General features: G+C 39.2%; 1 protein-coding gene across 1 annotated transcript in view; it reads right to left on the bottom strand.

Moving 5' to 3' along the window:
• Positions 1 to 897: 897 nt before the first annotated feature.
• LOC117541523 (aminopeptidase Ey-like) overlaps positions 898 to 20,834 on the bottom strand; it is a 36,375-nt gene continuing 16,438 nt past the window's right edge. The window contains exons 7-21 of the mRNA XM_034208707.1: positions 19,869 to 19,982; positions 18,825 to 18,968; positions 16,696 to 16,761; positions 16,265 to 16,330; positions 15,122 to 15,294; positions 14,368 to 14,444; positions 13,521 to 13,654; positions 13,366 to 13,421; positions 12,356 to 12,503; positions 9,697 to 9,788; positions 9,470 to 9,580; positions 8,574 to 8,741; positions 4,645 to 4,785; positions 4,385 to 4,466; positions 898 to 1,822 (exon numbers count right to left, since the gene is read on the bottom strand). Of these exons, the coding sequence (XP_034064598.1) occupies positions 1,667 to 1,822; positions 4,385 to 4,466; positions 4,645 to 4,785; positions 8,574 to 8,741; positions 9,470 to 9,580; positions 9,697 to 9,788; positions 12,356 to 12,503; positions 13,366 to 13,421; positions 13,521 to 13,654; positions 14,368 to 14,444; positions 15,122 to 15,294; positions 16,265 to 16,330; positions 16,696 to 16,761; positions 18,825 to 18,968; positions 19,869 to 19,982 (1,728 nt within the window). The 3' untranslated portion in view covers positions 898 to 1,666. The remainder of the gene's footprint in view (positions 1,823 to 4,384; positions 4,467 to 4,644; positions 4,786 to 8,573; positions 8,742 to 9,469; positions 9,581 to 9,696; positions 9,789 to 12,355; positions 12,504 to 13,365; positions 13,422 to 13,520; positions 13,655 to 14,367; positions 14,445 to 15,121; positions 15,295 to 16,264; positions 16,331 to 16,695; positions 16,762 to 18,824; positions 18,969 to 19,868; positions 19,983 to 20,834) is intronic.

Here is a 20,834-nt window from a genome sequence, read left to right as displayed (position 1 = left end):
GTGTTCAAAATGGGTAATAATTATAATAATAATAATACATTTGATTTATATAGCGCTTTTCCTGGTGCTCAAAGCGCTTAACAAGCAAGTAAAGAAGAAAAATAACAACAAAAGTAAAAAGTGCTAAACTTGGTGGGATAAGGGTGAGGGGTTAGTGGATTAGGAGTTGAAGGCAAGAGTGAAAAGGTGAGTTTTGATTGTTTGAATGATGAGAGAGTAAGAAGATGTTTATTTGCCGTTTCCAGTGGTGGAAGAAGTACTCAGATTCCTTACTTTAGTAAAAGTACAAATACTATGGTGTTAAAATACTCCATTACAATTATAAATCCTGCTGGAACCGGAGAACATGGTGACGTTCAGGATTATAAAGTTGTCTCTGTTGTTGGAAACTCACATGAAATGTGTGATGGTCTTATTTTAACAATGTGGTCACATGACTCTGATGTTACTGCAGATCTGCTGTAAGCTAGCTAGCTAACGTAGCTAACCCTGAGCTAACCTAGTCATTTCAGATATACTGACAAACACTGACAGTTATGAGACAGACTATTTCTGCCATATAATAGATACAGTAACGTAACATTAGTATTGTAAAAGTATAACAAGGGTGAAAACACATTTAATAAAACAGTGGTAAATTCAGAGAAAAACGCTGCCCTTAAAATGGGGAATAACAATATAAAGATATACAAAAATGTAAGTCACTGTAATGTAATAATAATAAACTATAATGTAATAAACAGTTAATTCAGAAAATTGTAATGTAATCCTGAGGGTTGTCTCAAATAATGTCTGTTGTCTTATTGATTGTCTTGGAAAAGCTGGTTTTATTTCACTGGCATGGACAGAAAAAGCAGTAAAATGGAGATTCAGCCCAGTAAATACAAGACATCACACTTTTGTTCGTTGACATTTATTAAAAATCTTGAATTCCCTCTAAAATCTTCCAAAATGACGGCAGTATATACAGTATTAAAACATTTCTTTTTACATACAAAACCAGATTTAGATCTCAAATAGTCATCTTTACCCATACAAATTCATAATTCTAACTTTTACATTTACAAAAGGCTCCCTTCACATTCAGGACATTTATACCAGTGGTGTCCAAACTACGGCCCGGGGGCCATTTTGAATCGGCCCGGGGGCCATTTTGAATCGGCCCTCAGCAAATTCAAAAAGCATAATGGAATATGGCCCACAAATGAAAAGTGTGCTTGTCTTATATTGTACTTCTTAAATATAAATGTAAACACAAATTACACAGTAGTATCCATGTGTTAAGACGACTTTCAATTAAATGGAGTCAATTGAAGCTGAAAACATTTTCTAACAAATCTTAGTTGATAAGAAATAAGTCCAATAATATATTTACCAATCAATCTTGAAATAAACCCTTCATATTTCCCTTTATTCTAATCAATCTGAGCTTCAGTTTTAAGGAATGAGCTGCTAACAAGATCAATTAAACCCTATGGATAGCTGTGCTGAAGGCTGTTTGTTTTCTTAAAGCATTTTCAAGAATCAAGCATAATTTGATTGATTTTGCTAACTTATAACTTACTGTAACTTATGACGCAATATTTAGTATATTTTTTGGCCCTCAGGGAAAGAGGTTTGGACACCCCTGGTTTATACATTTGGTTCCAGCTGAACGTCACAGTGTTTAAATGGCAGGAACCTGACTCTGGAACCAGTCCAAAACTGGTTTCTTGTTCAAAGCGACCCACTTCATGTTGGCTTTGGTCCTCTCCAGCGCCTGCTCCAGAGCCGCCGTGCCCGACCCGAAGTTACCCCCGTTGTCTTCTTTAAACTGGAGCAACTGGGGAGAAATGATGAGTGGGGGGTTACTGGGATTCAATAATCGTGCCATGACAGTCTTTGTTGTAACTTATTTTATTTAAGGCAGTACAAACATTTGTTTATTTACTTCTTGACAAAAGTTAAAGGTCTCCTATTATACTGTTTTTCATCAATATATCACAGGTCTCAGATATATACAGAACACGTCTCTGATTGGCTGAAACACCAAACAGATCATGGCAGCATTACCCATAATCCCCTCTGTTTCAGCCCTGTTTCCAAAGTGCTGATTCTCTGTCTGTTACTTTAGATCAGGGGTTCTCAAAGTTTTGAGTGAGGGCCAATTTAGGTACCCAATATTGGATTGAGGGCCGCCCAAGAAAAAACGGAACACAAAATAATTCCAAAACAAATCCTTTCTTTATTGTACTAACCAATTACCGCAACTCGCGAGATGCCTAGTTGCCATGCAACCAGTAGTCTAGCAAACTTTCCACAAGCTGTCATTCATAATTTAGGAATGACAACCCAGGGGGCGCAGTTTTACCATTCTTAAATTCCATTTTAATTCTTACGAGATACAACCATGGAGGATTAAAATATAACGCATGCATTTCAGCGTGTCACATTAACTATCGCGGGCCGCCAGGAGATTCAGGTGATAAGGTGGGGGGGGGGGGGGGGGGGGGGGGGGGGGGGGGGGGGGGGGGGGGGGTTACCTTGGTTGCTGATTGGCTAATGGTTACACAAGCCACAAAATCGTTATGACATCACATAGTGGCCAAAATCTGATCAGCTAATTTTCAGACAGGTTTTTATAGAAATGGATCAAAAAGAGAGAGAATCTTTGTTCCTGGAACTTTCAGAGTCTCTTTCCACAGAGGGGACACATGTTGATGTAGAAGAGACATGAAGAAGAGGGGACACATGTTGATGTAGAAGAGACATGAAGAAGAGGGGGACACATGTTGATGTAGAAGAGACATGAAGAAGAGGGGACACATGTTGATGTAGAAGAGACATGAAGAAGAGGGGACACATGTTGATGTAGAAGAGACATGAAGAAGAGGGGACACATGTTGATGTAGAAGAGACATGAAGAAGAAGGGGACACATGTTGATGTAGAAGAGACATGAAGAAGAGGGGACACATGTTGATGTAGAGGAGAAGAGACATGAAGAAGAGGGACACATGTTGATGTAGAAGAGACATGAAGAAGAGGGGACACATGTTGATGTAGAAGAGACATGAAGAAGAGGGGACACATGTTGATGTAGAAGAGACATGAAGAAGAGGGGACACATGTTGATGTAGAAGAGACATGAAGAAGAGGGGACACATGTTGATGTAGAAGAGACATGAAGAAGAGGGGACACATGTTGATGTAGAAGAGACATGAAGAAGAGGGGACACATGTTGATGTAGAAGAGACATGAAGAAGAGGGGACACATGTTGATGTAGAAGAGACATGAAGAAGAGGGGACACATGTGATGTAGAGAGACATGAAGAAGAGGGGACACATGTTGATGTAGAAGAGACATGAAGAAGAGGGACACATGTTGATGTAGAAGAGACATGAAGAGAGGGACACATGTTGATGTAGAAGAGACATGAAGAAGAATGAAGAGAGGGGACACATGTTGATGTAGAAGAGACATGAAGAAGAGGGGGACACATGTTGATTGTAGAAGAGACATGATAGAAGACATGAAGAGGGGACACATGTTGATGTAGAAGAGACATGAAGAAGAGGGGACACATGTTGATGTAGAAGAGACATGAAGAAGAGGGGACACATGTTGATGTAGAAGAGACATGAAGAAGAGGGGACACATGTTGATGTAGAAGAGACATGAAGAAGAGGGGACACATGTTGATGTAGAAGAGACATGGAGAAGAGGGGACACATGTTGATGTAGAAGAGACATGAAGAAGAGGGGGACACATGTTGATGTAGAAGAGACATGAAGAAGAGGGGAACACATGTTGATGTAGAAGAGACATGAAGAAGAGGGGACACATGTTGATGTAGAAGAGACATGAAGAAGAGGGGACACATGTTGATGTAGAAGAGACATGAAGAAGAGGGGACACATGTTGATGTAGAAGAGACATGAAGAAGAGGGGGACACATGTTGATGTAGAAGAGACATGAAGAAGAGGGGACACATGTTGATGTAGAAGAGACATGAAAGAGAGGGGACACATGTTGATGTAGAAGAGACATGAAGAAGAGGGGACACATGTTGATGTAGAAGAGACATGAAGAAGAGGGGACACATGGTGATGTGGAAGAGACATGAAGAAGAGGGGACACATGTTGATGTAGAAGAGACATGAAGAAGAGGGGACACATGTTGATGTAGAAGAGACATGAAGAAGAGGGGACACATGTTGATGTAGAAGAGACATGAGGAAGAGGGGGGACACATGTTGATGTAGAAGAGACATGAAGAAGAGGGGACACGTGTTGATGTAGAAGAGACATGAAGAAGAGGGGACACGTGTTGATGTAGAAGAGACATGACATCCTACTGAAAATAAAATGTATTTACAAATACAAATAGAGAAACTGTACCTGCTTGTACTCAAACTCAGAGGAGAATCGTCTGGTCACTCCACTAATCAATCCTCCAAAGGAAAATGATCCACCACCGTACCTGAAGAAAAGAGGCGAAAGTAAAATAAATGTTTGAACTTAATATAAATATACTAAAAAATACAAATAAAAAGTAAGAATGACAAGAATAAAACTCAGAAAAACCTAAATATGTGCATTAAATCATAATTACAATTGGAAAGGCGTGTATGTGTCTGCATGAGGAAGGGAACACTCACTCGTTGAAGATATAGTCCCATCTGGATCTGACGAAGTCCCAGGCCAGAGGCTGACCGACGGAGCTACTGGCGATGGAGATGATGGTGGACGTGGCGTCTTGTTTGCGGATCTTTTTGGGGTCCAGACAATACTCCAGGTACCTGAAACACTCACAGTGAGCACAAAGGCCTAATATACTGCATTACAATGACTTGTTACCTGTAAAATACTCAGTAACCTAATCTGTGTATCACAGGGGTGTCCAAACCTTTTTCACCGAGGGCCACATACAGAAACACACACTAAGGGCTCCCTCACTAGAGGAGAGGTATATTGCCTCATAAGTTAAGTTATAAGTTAGCAATCAAATGTAGGTTAATTATTCTTGATACATTAATATGCTTTAAAGAAAACAAACATCACAGCCCTCCATAAGGTTTCATTTACTTTGTTAGCAGCTCATTCCTTAAAACAGAAGCTCAGATTGATTATAATAAAGGGAAATATGAAGGGTCTATTTCAAGCTTGATTGGTAAATAAATGATTGGGCTTTTTTCTTATCAACTAAGATTTGTTGGAAAATGTTTTCTACTTCGGGACGGGTGGCGCAGTGGTCTGTGCGTTTGATCATCAGATCAAGGGGGCGTTGTGGAGCTCCAGTTCGAAACCCGCTCCCGCCCCACTGCGTCAGGCCGTTGTGTCCTTGGGCAAGACACTTCACCCGGATTTGCTCCTGTGGGTATTGTCCACAGTAGACGACCATTACATGTATGATCTGTATGTGTAATGTGTATTTGTAAAGCGCTTTGAGAGTCTTTGATAAAGCGCTATAATAAATATAAGGATTATTATTATTATTACTTCAATTGACTGAATTTATTTGAAAATGGGGCTTATTAACACATGACTACTGCACTGTTTATTTAAGAAGTACAATATAAGACAAGCACACATTATCCTTTTGAATTTGTGCAACTTTTTCTAAACTAAAACTCTTATTTAGAAACCAGATCCTGAATGGTTCTGAGCAGGACTTGTGAAGTGATGCTTGCTATTTCTTGTCGTTGTATTTCTTTTTGGTTGTTTTGTACAAAGACATGACTCGTTTAAAACAATGAATCAAATATCAAGGATGCTGATGACCTAAACTTTTATTTTCATGAACAATGAACGCTAGAGGGTAGGGGTGTAACGGTACACGTACCCGTACCGAAATTATTCGGTACGGGCCCTTCGGTTCGGTACAGGTGTGTACCGAAGTGTACCGAACGAATATAACGTTAAACGTAAAAAATTGAGAACGTGAACAACTTTTTGGAAGTAATCTCAGGTGCTGCGTCGCAGCATTCAGAGTAATTTGCTCACATTGGGTTCAACGCGGCATAGAGCGAGCAAGTCATTTCATTGGACGAGAGGCATACTATGAGAGCTGGTCACAGGGATGCGTTCAAATGTAATCAGTAATTTGAGGAACTGTCGAAAATTAATGGCGAACGCAGATAAAGTTGAGCTCGAAAATCCTCCAGCATCATTGAAGTCTCCGGTTTGGGAACATTTTGGTTTCGCAGTTACGTACAAGGATGACGGACAAAGACAGGTGGACCGAACCAAAGCTGTTTGTCGGCATTGTGCAACTAAAATTGGTTACGCGGCTGGCAATACATCAAACTTGCACACTCTTGAAAAGGCATCACCCGAACATGAATATCACCGGTACCAAAAGACTGAAGTGCAAACCCAACTCCCGCTAGCATTTAAGCCTCCACCACTCGCAAAGAGTTCAGACCGAGCCAAAGCTATTACAAACGCCAAATATCCTTATGTTGCCATGTTAGCAAAGCGCTACCTGGCTGTTTCTGCTACCTCTGTCCCTAGCGAGAGGGTGTTCTCCACAGCAGGAGACATTGTTAGTGCCAGCAGATCTGCCCTTTCGGCAAGCAATGTGGACAAGTTCATTTTTCTTTAAAAAAAAACATGAAAATACAATGACAAGCAAGTCCTAATGTCAAGCTGGCTGCTTAGGTACTAGTACAGTACAGTTCAAATACAGATTATTTCAGTTCATCGAAATGCTGCACCTTAATGTTTATTTTATTATATTTTGTATTTATTTGAGTGAATACATTATTCACAGTTTAATAATAATAATAAAAATATATATATATATGTTTTGTTTTGTGAAAAAAAATTCTGCTGTACCGAAAACGTACCGAACCGAACCGTGACCAAAAAACCGAGATACGTACCGAACCGAAATGTTTGTGAACCGTTACACCCCTACTAGAGGGGGACCAGAGACGTTTTTAAGCTTCTTCTTGCCTCTTTTGATCCAACCCAGTCTCACGGCATTTCGTCTTATAGTCACGACATGTAATCTATTTCCCATTTTTTTCGTGTCACGCAGAACGATTTTAAAAGCAATGTATTTATATTGGTAGTGTGTTTCGTGCCTGCACCACGTATTTTTGTCCGGTCGGGTCTCGGAAGACCGGAAGCTGTGTGGTTCATAAAAACATGTTTTTACTCAATATCAAGCCACGATTATTGTTTTTATTTGAAATCGTATAACGTCGGACTTTTTTTGCCGTCTGTGAGGAAAATAAATGGCTCAGGGCCGCAGAATACTGACATCTGTATTTTTAAAATCTTTTTTTCCTTCTAATTTGTTATTATTTGGTGCAGGCACGAAACATACTGTTGTGTCTCGTCAGATTTGTAAGTTTTGTATCCTTGTTTATTTGAATTAGTATTATTTCTCTGTGAAGTTAATATTGTCAAGTCCGCGTCTGCTAACCCTTTTGTTGTCTGGCATTTCCTGTTTGTCAGTTCCTGTTTTACGTTGGCACTAATCTCCCTTCTCATTTCAGGTAGTTCGACTCCTACCCTTGTATGTTCCTCACTGACCTGATTACCTGCCCCGCCCTTATTGTTTGCACCTGTTGAGCCCCTGTGTGTTTATTTAATCAGTGGGTGTTTCTCAATGTCGAGTACGCTTGCTTGGTAGCACATGTACCTCCGAGTCAGTTGCTTCAGAAGCGAGGCAAGAATCCCTCCTCGCATTCGGAGAACGAAGAATGGAAGAGGCTAACAGGTGTGCGTCATATGAGAGGCCCCGTCTTACATTTTCCGCCAATGATTTGGGAAATTGGTTCGTGCGCAAAGCATTGTGGGGATTTTAAGACCGCGGAGTCTACACATGTGCAGCCTCGAAATTTCCCGCAACGAAGTACGCCGGCCTCGGTAGAATTCCAAGTATGCTGGACATTGGAACAGTCCTTCAGCGGCACTCCATGATGTAGCATCCTTGAAATAGTGGCTCTGGAGCAGCCTTCCTCGACATTGAGTGTTTTTCTCTGTGCCAGATCGTTTCGAGATTTAGAGTCGAGCCTTCCAGCGCTTGAGCCTTACAAATATTATTTGTGATTTGTCTGCCAGTTGATATCTGAGCTAGAGTAAGTTGTGTTAGTATTTAGTAAGTCATTTTTTGGAGTCCATGTTTATTATGAGTGTTTGTATTGCCCTGCAAACCACCTAAAGTCAAATCCTTTTTTGAACCGTCCTTTTTTGTCTGGAGTCGTGCATTTGGGTCCTATCATTTTCTCGTGTGCCCCAGTCACACGTAACACATACTACCAATATAAATACATTGCTTTTAAAATAAATCGTTCTGTGTCAGAATACTGAAATCGGTATTTTTTAAATCTTTGTTTCCTTCTAATTTGTTATTATTTACATTGCTTTTAAAAAATCGTTCTGTGTGACACGAAAAAAACGGGGAAATCGTGTTGGTGAACACGAATCAATAGATTACATTTCGTGACTATAACATGAAATGCCGTGAAACTGGGTTGCTAATCCTGTTATTCCCTAAACCTGAGGTGCTGCTAATACTCATCATGCATTCAAAGCATGTTACAGGAATGGATATGCATGCTTCAGAGTGTCTGACCTGTTGAGCAGCCAGGGCTGTTTGCTGCAGGACAGAGCGGACATCAGTTTGTCGGCCTCCGAGGCGATGGTGGCGTTCTTGAATGCGGACCAAGCAAATTCCCACTCCTTCTCTCCTCCTGCTGCGATCGCACTGCAGTACACTGTGTACTTCAGGTTAGGACTAATCCTGGAAACAAGGAGATAAGAGCTCTGTGAGCAGGAGAGGACTCTTTAAAGTAGAGACACTACATACTGATATACACCTGAACATCAGCAGGAGAGGACTCTTTAAAGTAGATACATTACATACTGATATACACCTGAACATCAGCAGGAGAGGACTCTTTAAAGTAGAGACACTACATACTGATATACACCTGAACATCAGCAGGAGAGGACTCTTTAAAGTAGAGACACTACATCCTGATATACACCTGAACATCAGCAGGAGAGGACTCTTTAAAGTAGATACATTACATACTGATATACACCTGAACATCAGCAGGAGAGGACTCTTTAAAGTAGAGACACTACATACTGATATACACCTGAACATCAGCAGGAGAGGACTCTTTAAAGTAGAGACACTATATACTGATATACACCTGAACATCAGCAGGAGAGGACTCTTTAAAGTAGAGACACTACATACTGATATACACCTGAACATCAGCAGGAGAGGACTCTTTAAAGTAGAGACACTACATACTGATATACACCTGAACATGAGTAGAATATGTCCTTTTTAAATAAAATAAAATAGCATTTACCAGGTTTAGGATAAATAAATGTAGGGTTGTAAAAAGTACAATATACATGTTTCCAAAATGTTGTGGAGTAGCTTACACTACTTGATTTAATGTACTCTATTACCTTCGTCCCCTGAGGAATATAAACTGTTATGTGTTGACATACTTGTTGACAGCTGGATTATTCATCCACTCAGTGAACCAGCTGCTGGTCAGCTCCTTGCAGCCGTCCACTCCTGTGCTGCAGGCCATGGAGATCGCATTCACCTGGTTATACCTGGGAGGGAGGAAGAGAGGAAACAGATATCATGAAAAACATCTCTTCCCATTGGCACTCAGACCTTTTTGAATATATTATGCACTACTAAACATTCGGTACGTTAATATTCTTACTGGTCGGTGTGCATTTCTGGGATCTTTGTCCAGTTGCCAGTGATAATTTTGAAGTGATTGAATAGAGGTTCGACCTGTTGCTTCAGGTAAGCCTGAGGAAAGAAATTGGACAAGTTTCGTTAATGTTTGAATACAGAAAAAGGTACACATTTAATCAGCATTGCATATATTTCCAGTTATAAGGCGCGTTCACACCGCAGTACTTTTCCCACTTTAGTTCCGATATAGTTCCGAAATGTCGCGTTCACACCAAAAAGAGCCGGTGTTGGTACACGATGTGTTCGGGGGCCGTCTCTTGACGTCACGCATTGTACGCATTGTGATTGGCTGTACGGTAATTTACCCAGGGGTGCTCGGGGGCAAATCACATCTACAGATCATGACGAACCGAATTGAAGTATTCCTATACTCCTAGCGTGTGAAAATGTTTGTGAAAAACATGTTTAAAAAACATGAAAACGGAGCAATGGCTGTACGCCATTGGCTGTACGGCAACTCAAGAGGACCATCATACACGGTAACATTCCGAACATTTAAACATAGCCTACACTTCATTCTTTACTTTGTCCGTTATTATATGTAGAAGATATTACTTTTTTCTCTGTGATGTTGTTTCCATATAATCCTTTTCCGTTTCACAGAACACAAATTGGGTTATTTACATAATTATGTTTACACTACTACTCCCATACTCCTAGCGTGTGGCTGCGATGCTAGCTTTGCGGCTAGCGGTTTGCATTTTCAATGGAAATATACATCGAAACATCATGTTTCAGTAAAAAGAAGGCCCCACTGATCATCTACTCTCTGGGACGATTCCAGGGATGTCTGACTTGAGTTTCTAGCACCAGGGAAAGTGGACAAAAGTGCCCCAGATCAGCCTCTTAATTTACCCAGGGCCTAGTGCTTGAAAACTCCCCTGAGTGTTTTATTAACCCTTTCATGCCTGAATTATGAAAGCCTCAGTCAGTGCGTGACTGAGGCTCACACAATGCGTGACGTCATTACGTCGTGACGTCACTGGTAAGAGACGGACCCCGAACACATCGTGTACCGACACCGGAACTCAAATGTGTTCATGAGAACCTTTTTACCCACTTTTCCGCAAGCCCCCAGGAAGTGCGCCGGAGTCTGATGAGAATATTCGTGCTGGCCAAACGGCGGTACTACACTTCCTATAGGTTGCTGGGCCCGGAAACACTGTTTCCCATTGACTTACATGGGGAAAGAGTGGTCTGTAACTCGTTGGATAATTTTTTTTAAACTAAATAAACAACCCAGTATGAACACTTGTATAGCCCTTATTAAAAACATTCGTTCCTCAAGTTGTAAAAATGTGCTAATAACGTTATTCTGAGAGTTATTTCCCTCTGCATTATGAACGCGCATCCAACCCACGGGACCGCGCCGCCCGGCACGTTCATGTTACGTGTTCAGCACTACATGCGTTTATCTTTACCCATGGATGCACAATAAGAACGGACCATATCGCCTTACTGCCATCCCACGGAGCTGTAATAATGGATATTGCACATGTTTGCTGTAATTCATCATTGGTAAAATATTATAGCCTACTACATGGGCTGTATGATGTTCAAATGTTGTACCGTAAATGTTGTATTAAATAAAGTTAATATTACCGACGTAGATTAACGTCCCTGTAGCTTCTTATTGCACTAAGAAGCTTATTGCACTGTGTATAAATATATATATATATAGCCTACAGTGCAATAATTATTTCATGCTAAATGAAGCTCTGTTGGATATCACTAGATCCTGTTACAGCATAATATAAGTACATAACGATTGATGTTACATTAGCATAATTACTAGCTAGCCGCAAGCTGCTAACTGCCGCCTCGTTAATATGAAATCCATCATAACAATCCATTACCATGCTGTCATGAACGCGCGGTGCTGTTACGTGTACGCAAATTGACGTGCTTGATGTGAACGAGCATTTTGGTTAAAGTTGCGCATGCTCTATGAGTGCACATACGGGTACTTCTCAGGCATGCCGGGTAATCTGTGACGTTTCACTCTCTCAAAAGTTGGGCCATTTTGTCATCATGCGCTAATGAGCAACTCTCATAGGAATGAATGAGGCCCCGCCTCCCACGCTGTATCCAGTTCTTATTATACATCCATGCTTTTCCGTCCCTGCTAGAGAGCAGGGACTTTCGTGGGAGAAAAAGGTTCCTATGTCTGATTGGCTGGGCGGATTGCAAACCACGCCCCGTAAAACTCCCAAAAAGTTTTGTGAAGCCGCCATTTTATTATCCTCGCATTAGCATTATTAGCATTAGCCCAGCGCACAAACGCAGAGACTAACTTATGGCAACACAGGGACTTATTCCGGTGTGAACGCGATCTGTACTTAGTTCATGAGAGCTAAAGAGTTCTCATGAACTAAGTTTCTCATGAACCTTTGTGGGAAAAGTACTGCGGTGTGAAAGCGCCTATATCCTCCCAATGCCTTCCCTTATAAACACATTTGTTTTCCTGGGATGGCAAAACCATTTCAAAATCGGACCGTTTTTATTCCAGTTATATTTTCCCACGATTAACCAATCCCTTACAAACACATTTGGTTTCTGGGATAAGCACAGGAATTAATTCATTGAAAGAGCTTTACACATGTTGACCGTTCATCACAGACCTGCATGGGTCCGTACACTTCGCTGCGGTCAAACATCAGGAAGTAGTAGTTTAAGTTTCTCCTGAACGTCTCCCAGGGCATATATTCCACCTCTTTATCCAGGAAGGTGGTGGTCCTCAGAGCCAGAGTGGTGTCCACTATCTTCGCTCTGAAAACACCCAAAATAATTTCTCAGCTTTTATCTTATTTTTTTTAATTTTTTTTTTTAATTTTCAGTCTTTATTTCGAACAGATTAAAAAATAAAAAATAACAAATGTGAAAAACAGAATACCGTATTGTTAAATAAAGTATTTATCCACATTCATGGTAATATTTGTATATTCAACAAAAAAACTAAAAAAGTCTTCATATTAATAATAATAATAAATCATTATTATTGGAACAAAATGCAAGAAGAGCTGATACTTAAGACAAGTTAAAGACCTAGGTGTTTACCATTGCTATTCATTAATTGTTTTAACTCATTGGAAGTTATACAGTATTTTTAGGCAGTTCTAGGAATATGTCTTTCGGTATGGCCTGGTTTTCTTAAAGTAAGTGTCATTATGTAAAAACCTGGCATTAAAATAGTTTAAATTCTGAAAATAAATTAATATTTGGTCGTAATGATTAGGACTGACGTTGTTGAAAAGAGTAAAGTCATTGAAAGTGAAACATACATTAATATATAGTATTTTTCAGAAGCATTAAAAACAAGTTGTTGCTAATAATTTAAATATCCCAGACTTTAAATATCATAAAAACATAATTTAAGCTTACATTTAATACATATATAACATTTAATTGTTGTTTTAATTGAAAGCAACAGTGTCATTATGTAAAAACCTGGTTTTAAAATGTATAACTGAATTCATTATTTGTTTTACATTTTTAAATAGTTTTACTTGTTTCCTGTTTTGTTCCTTGTGTAATCTGCAGAGCACAGTGGGTTGCCTATGTGTATAAAATATGCAAAATAAATTAGCTTTGACAATATTTAAAAGACCTTTGTTAAAAAATATGGCCTCACCTTGCGAGATTAAAAGCGTCATCGATGATTTGAGCTCGGTTAATCACTGGAATATCCTGGAAAGTGAACAAAGGATTGAGTGTTTGGGATTGTAATGGCATTTTAAAAACCACAGAAGAAATGCAATACTTTTCCATCGGATTATGAGACTGTACCTGATGTTTGGAGCTCAGTTTGGCGAGGAGGCGTTCCCAGTTTGCAGCGTCGTAGTTCACTCGGTAGAAACCCTTCATGTCAATGTTGGCCACGAGCCACTCATCTGCACCGGTGACCATGCTCGGGTTCGTAGCTGGAGGGATATTAGAAGATAATCAGAGGCAAGTTTAGTTATATGGCACTTTTTAACACAAGGCAATTTAAAGTGCTTCACCTAAAAGAAAGACATTAAGAGCATAAAACACATTAGGAACATTAACACAGGTACATGAATAAAAGTGACAGTGCAGTGTGAGATGTGAATAGTTCAATTAAAAGCAAAAATAAAAGTATTCAGCCTGGATTTAAAAGTAGTCAGAGTTGCAGCGGACCCGCAGGTTTCTGGTAGTTTGTTCCAGATATTTGGAAATATCCCAAACCAAATGCTCCCGTTCCTCTACCCCTAGTCTTCCCGTGAAATTATAGCTATTTTGACACTTTTCTAACCTTTTCATATCCCTTCCATCCTTCAAGAGGTGGAAGAAGTTCTCAGATATCTTACTTAAAAGCACATCTCTAAGCGGTTGACCAATCACAACAGAGCCAGCCAGCTAACCAATCAGAGCAGACTAGCCGTGTAATTGGTAATTGGTGTTGAAATGGGAATGGACTGAATCCCAATCTCTCAAATATGATTTATCATCAACCATTTCAATCAAAGTAACCTTCTAGATGTTTGGCTGGCTTCAACTTACTTTGTTTTCTTGTACCTTGTCTTTAAAAATATGTCTTCATCAATATTGAACTAGATACATTAATAAAAAAGAATTTGAAAAATGATATTGTGTCTTTGCAGATAAATCTTACCTTCTTTTTCAACAAGCCAGAAGGACTGTTCAGCTGCTCCAGTCTTTATCCAGGTGACGGGGACAAACCACTCATAACTACGTCCAGAGAAAAGGAAAATGTGCATTTAAAAAAACAGCGTAGAGAATAATAGAGTGCATGAGATTGTTATGGTTAAATACATACAGTATCATGTCAGCATAAACAGGCATACACTAAATATATGTTGTAACTACATTGCAAGATTTGATCAGATGAAAAACACCTGTAACCTTGGGATCATCAAGAATATCCTCATGTGATTTGGAAAAGCTGTCTCTAGCTCGCTATCATGTTAAAGAAGTGAGAAATAAAGCCTGAGTTTAGAAATAAAATGTGGGAATTATCGTGTTAGAAAGTCAGCAATCACACAAAGCTGTATTTCTTTGTTTATCCTCTATCAATTTACGGGGCCTTATGATTTTAAAATACCTTATTATAGTTTTGTCATCCAATAATGCAAGTGTATACTGCAGAAACTTTGACTTTAATTAAATGTTTTTATGTCAACAGATTTCACCTCACTGTATTAGGTTAGTTAAAAGCAATAATATTAACCTAATCAATTACGTGGCATTTGTTGACATAATACATTTAATTAAAGCCAACGTTTCAGTTTCTTCAGTGTAGGTCCAGTTGTTGCTCGTGTGTTTTGGGCCTATGTGGATTTATTGTAGATAACAGAATACATTTCCCTTATTGATTCATAAATGAGGTATAAGTCAAATGTTCCTACTTGAACTCTGAGGGTCGGTCCACTACAGATTCGGGGTCCAACAGGAAGTGCTTCTGGGTCATTTTTCCCGTCTGGGTGTTGATGGTGACGACGGGGAATCCCATCTGAAGGATCCATCGGTTCATGATGACCTCGACTGAAGCCGGCAGCGCCACGCTCGAATTATCCACCGCCTGGAAACAAGAAATAGGTAGATAAGAACTCTATGCATTTGTGTTTTCAACAAAGTACACACATCCTTCACTCAAGTAGAAGTACAGATACTCGTGTTTAAAAAATACTCTGGTGAAAGTAGAAGTACTGACTAAACTTCTTTACTCAGTAAAAGTAAAGAGGCTTTGAAATGTACTTCAGTAAAAAGTACCCATAACTAGCAGCTGTTTTAAAGAGTACCTGACCTCCCTTTATATTAATAGAACAATAATGTCATTGTTAGCTAATGAATGTTTCCATGCTGAACAACGGCAACATGACAACGTTTCCATTGGTCCCTCTTCTTTAGAGAAGACCAGGAAATGATGGATACACGGATCGTGTTCAAATCAATAGGCACGCAATGACTCTAAAGAATAATGATCACGCATCAAACACACATTCAGACTAAAGGAACCAGCCTGAGTTAACTGTCATATAGGAGTAAAGAAAACGGAACATTTTCACAATTTAAAATCTGGAATACGAGAATTCTGACTCCTTTTTTCTTAAAGAAAGCAAATTAAAACCAATAATTTGTTAAACGGAAATGTTATAACTCTACTTTACAGCTTCCCTAATCAAACAAGTACATTACACATGGCTGAAAACACACATTGCACATCAGTGGAATGTGAACTCATTGTAGACTTTTTAGGAGCTAAATATTGGTGTCAGGAGGTGGAGAGCCAAATGGAGCAAACAGGAGTCTGAGTGTTGGACTTTCAGCTACAATAAACGCTGATGTGTTTCTCTTGCTGGATGTTTAAATAGGAAACACTTTGCTAACACACTTTAGCTTGATCTGTTCTGTGTGTTTCCAATGTGCTGTACTGCCCTCATGTGGCCCAAAAAGGTACGACAACACCTCTAATGTGAATGTTTAAATAAATGAATGCATGTCTTTTTGTTTATAAGAAGCTGTTTTAAGGAAAGTCAATGCTAACTTACCTTTTGCAAGTTCCTCCAGAGGTCTGTGTAGCCTGCGTTCGAATACTTGAACTCCTCTAAGTATGTCTGCAGAAACACAATCGTCAGAATCAGAAGTTTAGTTAGTTCCAAAAAAACAAGTTGCAAAGTAGGTAAAAGAAGAAATACATAAGGATAATTAAAAATAAGTAAGAAGAAGAAATAATGTAGCATTAACAAAGGATGTTTAAGACAAGTATGTACACCTTAAAAGCTACAAATCAAACACTTAGGACAATGAGTATATATGGCAAACTACAGTGTATTCTATTTTAAAGTGGAGTGCTGTGCAGACTTGCAAAAATGAGTCATTTGTTATACTCTAGATGAGGTAGAACAATGTGTTGGATGCAGCTCAATGAAATGATGGTATGACAATATTAAACACACTACATTCAAACTGCTCGACTCACCTGGAGTCCTTTGGAAAAGACTTCCTCTGTGATAAACTCTGAGAGCATCCTGAGGACTGAACCTCCCTGTCAGGAAATACATAGGGTCAATTAAACGATAGATATCACCCTGAATCTTCCCCATTCATCACTGACATTAAGACCATTCATTTTAGTATTACACGTTTTCTGTGATGTAATGTTGAAGTAAGCAAGTGAGCTATTATGTAATGCAGTGTTTCTCAAACTTTTTCAAAACACCACCTAACTCCACAAATATAAAAAAACACATCGTTTTTCTAGAACAGATTATAAATCGCCTGAAAATGGTACAAACAAGTGGCAACATGTGTGACGAAGGTGTTGCGCTGGGTTGTGAAACTTAAGCTCGCTCCATTGCGGAGATATTCCCGCGAGGGTGCGGAAAACTTAAATATATTTATTTATTTCAAATATGAAATGTTACCAATATACTCACGGGCCACTAGGGGGCGCTCACGGACCACCAGTGGTCCGCGGACCACACTTTGAGAAGCACTGAATGCTTACTTTTGTTGCATTTTAGATAAATCTAGCTCAAATATTCTTCCCTTAATGATTGTTTCCAAGTCCTCACTAACACTAAGAAAGTGGATCAGTCCAGTTCTGAAGTCTTTACACTGGCTTCCTGTGTGTCAAATAATTGATTTCAAAATACTGCTGCTGGTTTATAAAGCACTGAATGGTTTATAAAGCACTGAATGGTTTATAAAGCACTGAATGGTTTATAAAGCACTGAATGGTTTATAAAGCACTGAATGGTTTATAAAGCACTGAATGGTTTATAAAGCACTGAATGGTTTATAAAGCACTGAATGGTTTATAAAGCACTGCATGGTTTATAAAGCACTGAATGGTTTATAAAGCACTGAATGGTTTATAAAGCACTGAATGGTTTATAAAGCACTGAATGGTTTATAAAGCACTGAATGGTTTATAAAGCACTGAATGGTTTATAAGCACTGAATGGTTTATAAAGCACTGAATGGTTTATAAAGCACTGAATGGTTTATAAAGCACTGAATGGTTTATAAAGCACTGCATGGTTTATAAACCACTGAATGGTTTATAAAGCACTGAATGGTTTATAAAGCACTGAATGGTTTATAAAGCACTGAATGGTTTATAAAGCACTGAATGGTTTATAAAGCACTGAATGGTTTATAAAGCACTGAATGGTTTATAAAGCACTGAATGGTTTATAAAGCACTGAATGGTTTATAAACCACTGAATGGTTTATAAACCACTGAATGGTTTATAAAGCACTGAATGGTTTATAAAGCACTGAATGGTTTATAAAGCACTGAATGGTTTATAAAGCACTGAATGGTTTATAAAGCACTGAATGGTTTAGGCCCCAAATACATTTACACTCCAAAAGCTCAAAATCTTGCCAAGTATATTTGTCTAATACCTAGCCAGAATGTGTCTCTACACCTGATCATAACTTCAGAAGTAACACGGCAGTGATATATCGGGTCTTGTTTTTAGACGATGCATCATCTTGTTAAGTCAAATAATCTTATTTTGAGTTGTATCTCAGATGAAACACATATTTGTTTACATATTTATTAGAAACTCACCAAATAACATCAAGAAACAGAACACGGCTTATGTTGTAACACAACATTTCCATGAGTTCTCCCAGCTAATCATAAGATCTGATTTATCTAAATCCCTTCTTCAAGAAATCTTACAAAGCAAATCTTCACTTTTTTACTTATTTCAAGTGAAAACAGCTGGTTTTGATTGTTGTTTAACTTGTTTTTGGAGCAGCATTTTTTCCAGTGTGCTGCTAAATGATGAACCATCCAGAACCCTCAGGTCTTCAGGTCTGCTCTCTGTCCCCAGAGTTAAACTAAACATGGAGCAGTTCAGATATTATGCTCCAAACATCTGGAACAAACTCCCAGAAACCTGCAGGTCCGCTGAAACTTACTTTTAAATCCAGGCTGAAGTCTTTTCTTTTTGCCGCTGCTTTTAATTAACACATCTCACCTTGCCTTGTTTTTGTTTGGTGGAAGTAAACATATTTTTTGGTGGGATTTGGCGATAACAATACTTAAAAGTAAGTAAGTTGTGTAGTGTTTTTTATATAAATATACCTCACCTTGCTGTACGTGATGGAGTCGAACAGCTGGCTGATCTGCTCCGGCCTCTGGACGTCTTCCTCTTTGGAAGTGAGCGGGTGGGAGGAGGCCAAAGCGTCAGTTCCCATCACCCCAATGACCTCGTTCAGGACTATCAAATCTTTCTGTAAAATACACACAAAATGGTTATAAACAATAATTGTGGTATGACCGAACACGTTTCACATTAAACATTACATTGATTTCTATACGGTTCACACGAGCAATTTCATTAAAGAGGAATTATTATTCTCAATTTCCTATTTTTTCACTTTTTCCGGCTGTCGTTTTTTTCTTTTTTTCGATTTTGGGTTTGTACAAGAAAATGTTTATCTTTCTCATACTGTCTGTCTGAGTTAACATGTATCGCCCCTTAGTCTGAAATGATCAATGTTAGCACCTGTCTCTTTAAGAACAATAACCCAGAAAGAAAGTTTTCTTCAATTTCTTTGCATAGAAAGAGTCCTGAGTAAATCGACCTTATATTATAGATAGGATACATCAATGCTTCCTTAATATAGAATAATATAAAAAGACTCTCACTTTTAACGATATGGGACCTTTAAGAATAAGGTTAATTCAGTGATTAAGGGATAACATGTAACAGGATTACAGAAGTATAACAAAAAGGAAACTGTAACCCTTTACAATAACATAAACAAAGACGTAATTACATTACTGCTACATTAAAGATAATAAGATAAGAGGTACTTCATTGATTCCAAATTGGGAAAATGTTTGCTTTGCAGCAGCATAAAAACAGAACAAGGAACTGCACATAAGTAGAAATTAAAGACTGGAGTAGTAGTATAAGAGATGGGGATTACTAGCAGGGTAACAATGTGAAAATGCATTTAAAAGTACTGAATGTTATATTAAGAGACTTTCGCCACTTCACGGGTCTCACAACACCGAGTGCAACGAGTCTTGATTAAATTGTTCTGTTTTCTTACTAAATACACTTAACTTAAAGCCATCTTATTGATATTTCTTTGGATGTATTTCTGCAAGAGAAGAAAACTCACCATATTCCATGAGGGTTCAGCGAAGTCGGCTCCGAGATACGAGACGTAGGTTGCGAAACCCTCGTTGAGCCACAAGTCGTTCCACCAGCGCGTCGTCACCAAGTTCCCAAACCACTGAAAGGAGACATCTGTATATTACTGGCAGGTTCGTAAAGATAAAAACATTCACGAGCAGGGATATCATTTATTGGTGCAACAGGAATGAGTTCTACAACCCAATAATGTGTTAATAATTATAAAATGCTTGTTCGTGTTTCGCTGTTAGCCTGAAATAAGCTGAAGAGATTTTTGTTCTATGACATAAAATACCTCAGTAAATAACCCACTGGTGAATTCAGAAACGGTGGTTGCTAACAAGTGTCTAAATGAGACGACGTCACCACGCCCAACATTAGCCACCTTTAGCTTAGCGGTGGTGACGTGAAGTCATGTGACCGTGTTGTAGTTCCTTTATAGCCCAACATTAGCCGCCTTTAGCTTAGCGGTGGTGACGTGAAGTCATGTGACCGTGCTGTAGTTCCTTTATAGCCCAACATCAGCCGCCTTTAGCTTAGCGGTGGTGACGTGAAGTCATGTGACCGTGTTGTAGTTCCTTTATAGCCCAACATTAGCCACCTTTAGCTTAGCGGTGGTAGCATGAAGTCATGTGACCGTGCTGTAGTTCCTTTATAGCCCAACATTAGCCGCCTTTAGCTTAGCGGTGGTAGCATGAAGTCATGTGACCGTGCTGTAGTTCCTTTATAACCCAACATTAGCCACCTTTAGCTTAGCGGTGCTGACGTGAAGTCTTGTGACCGTGCTGTAGTTCCTTTATAGCCCAACATTAGCCACCTTTAGCTTAGCGGTTGTGACGTGAAGTCATGTGACCGTGCCGTAGTTCCTTTATAGCCCAACATTAGCCACCTTTAGCTTAGCGGTGGTGACGTGAAGTCTTGTGACCGTGCTGTAGTTCCTTTATAGCCCAAC

Source organism: Gymnodraco acuticeps, unplaced genomic scaffold (genome assembly GCF_902827175.1).
Source record: "Gymnodraco acuticeps unplaced genomic scaffold, fGymAcu1.1, whole genome shotgun sequence".
Classification (NCBI taxonomy): domain Eukaryota; kingdom Metazoa; phylum Chordata; class Actinopteri; order Perciformes; family Bathydraconidae; genus Gymnodraco; species Gymnodraco acuticeps.
Note: the sequence above shows the minus strand (reverse complement) of the source record. Positions and strands in the feature narration are given on the sequence as shown.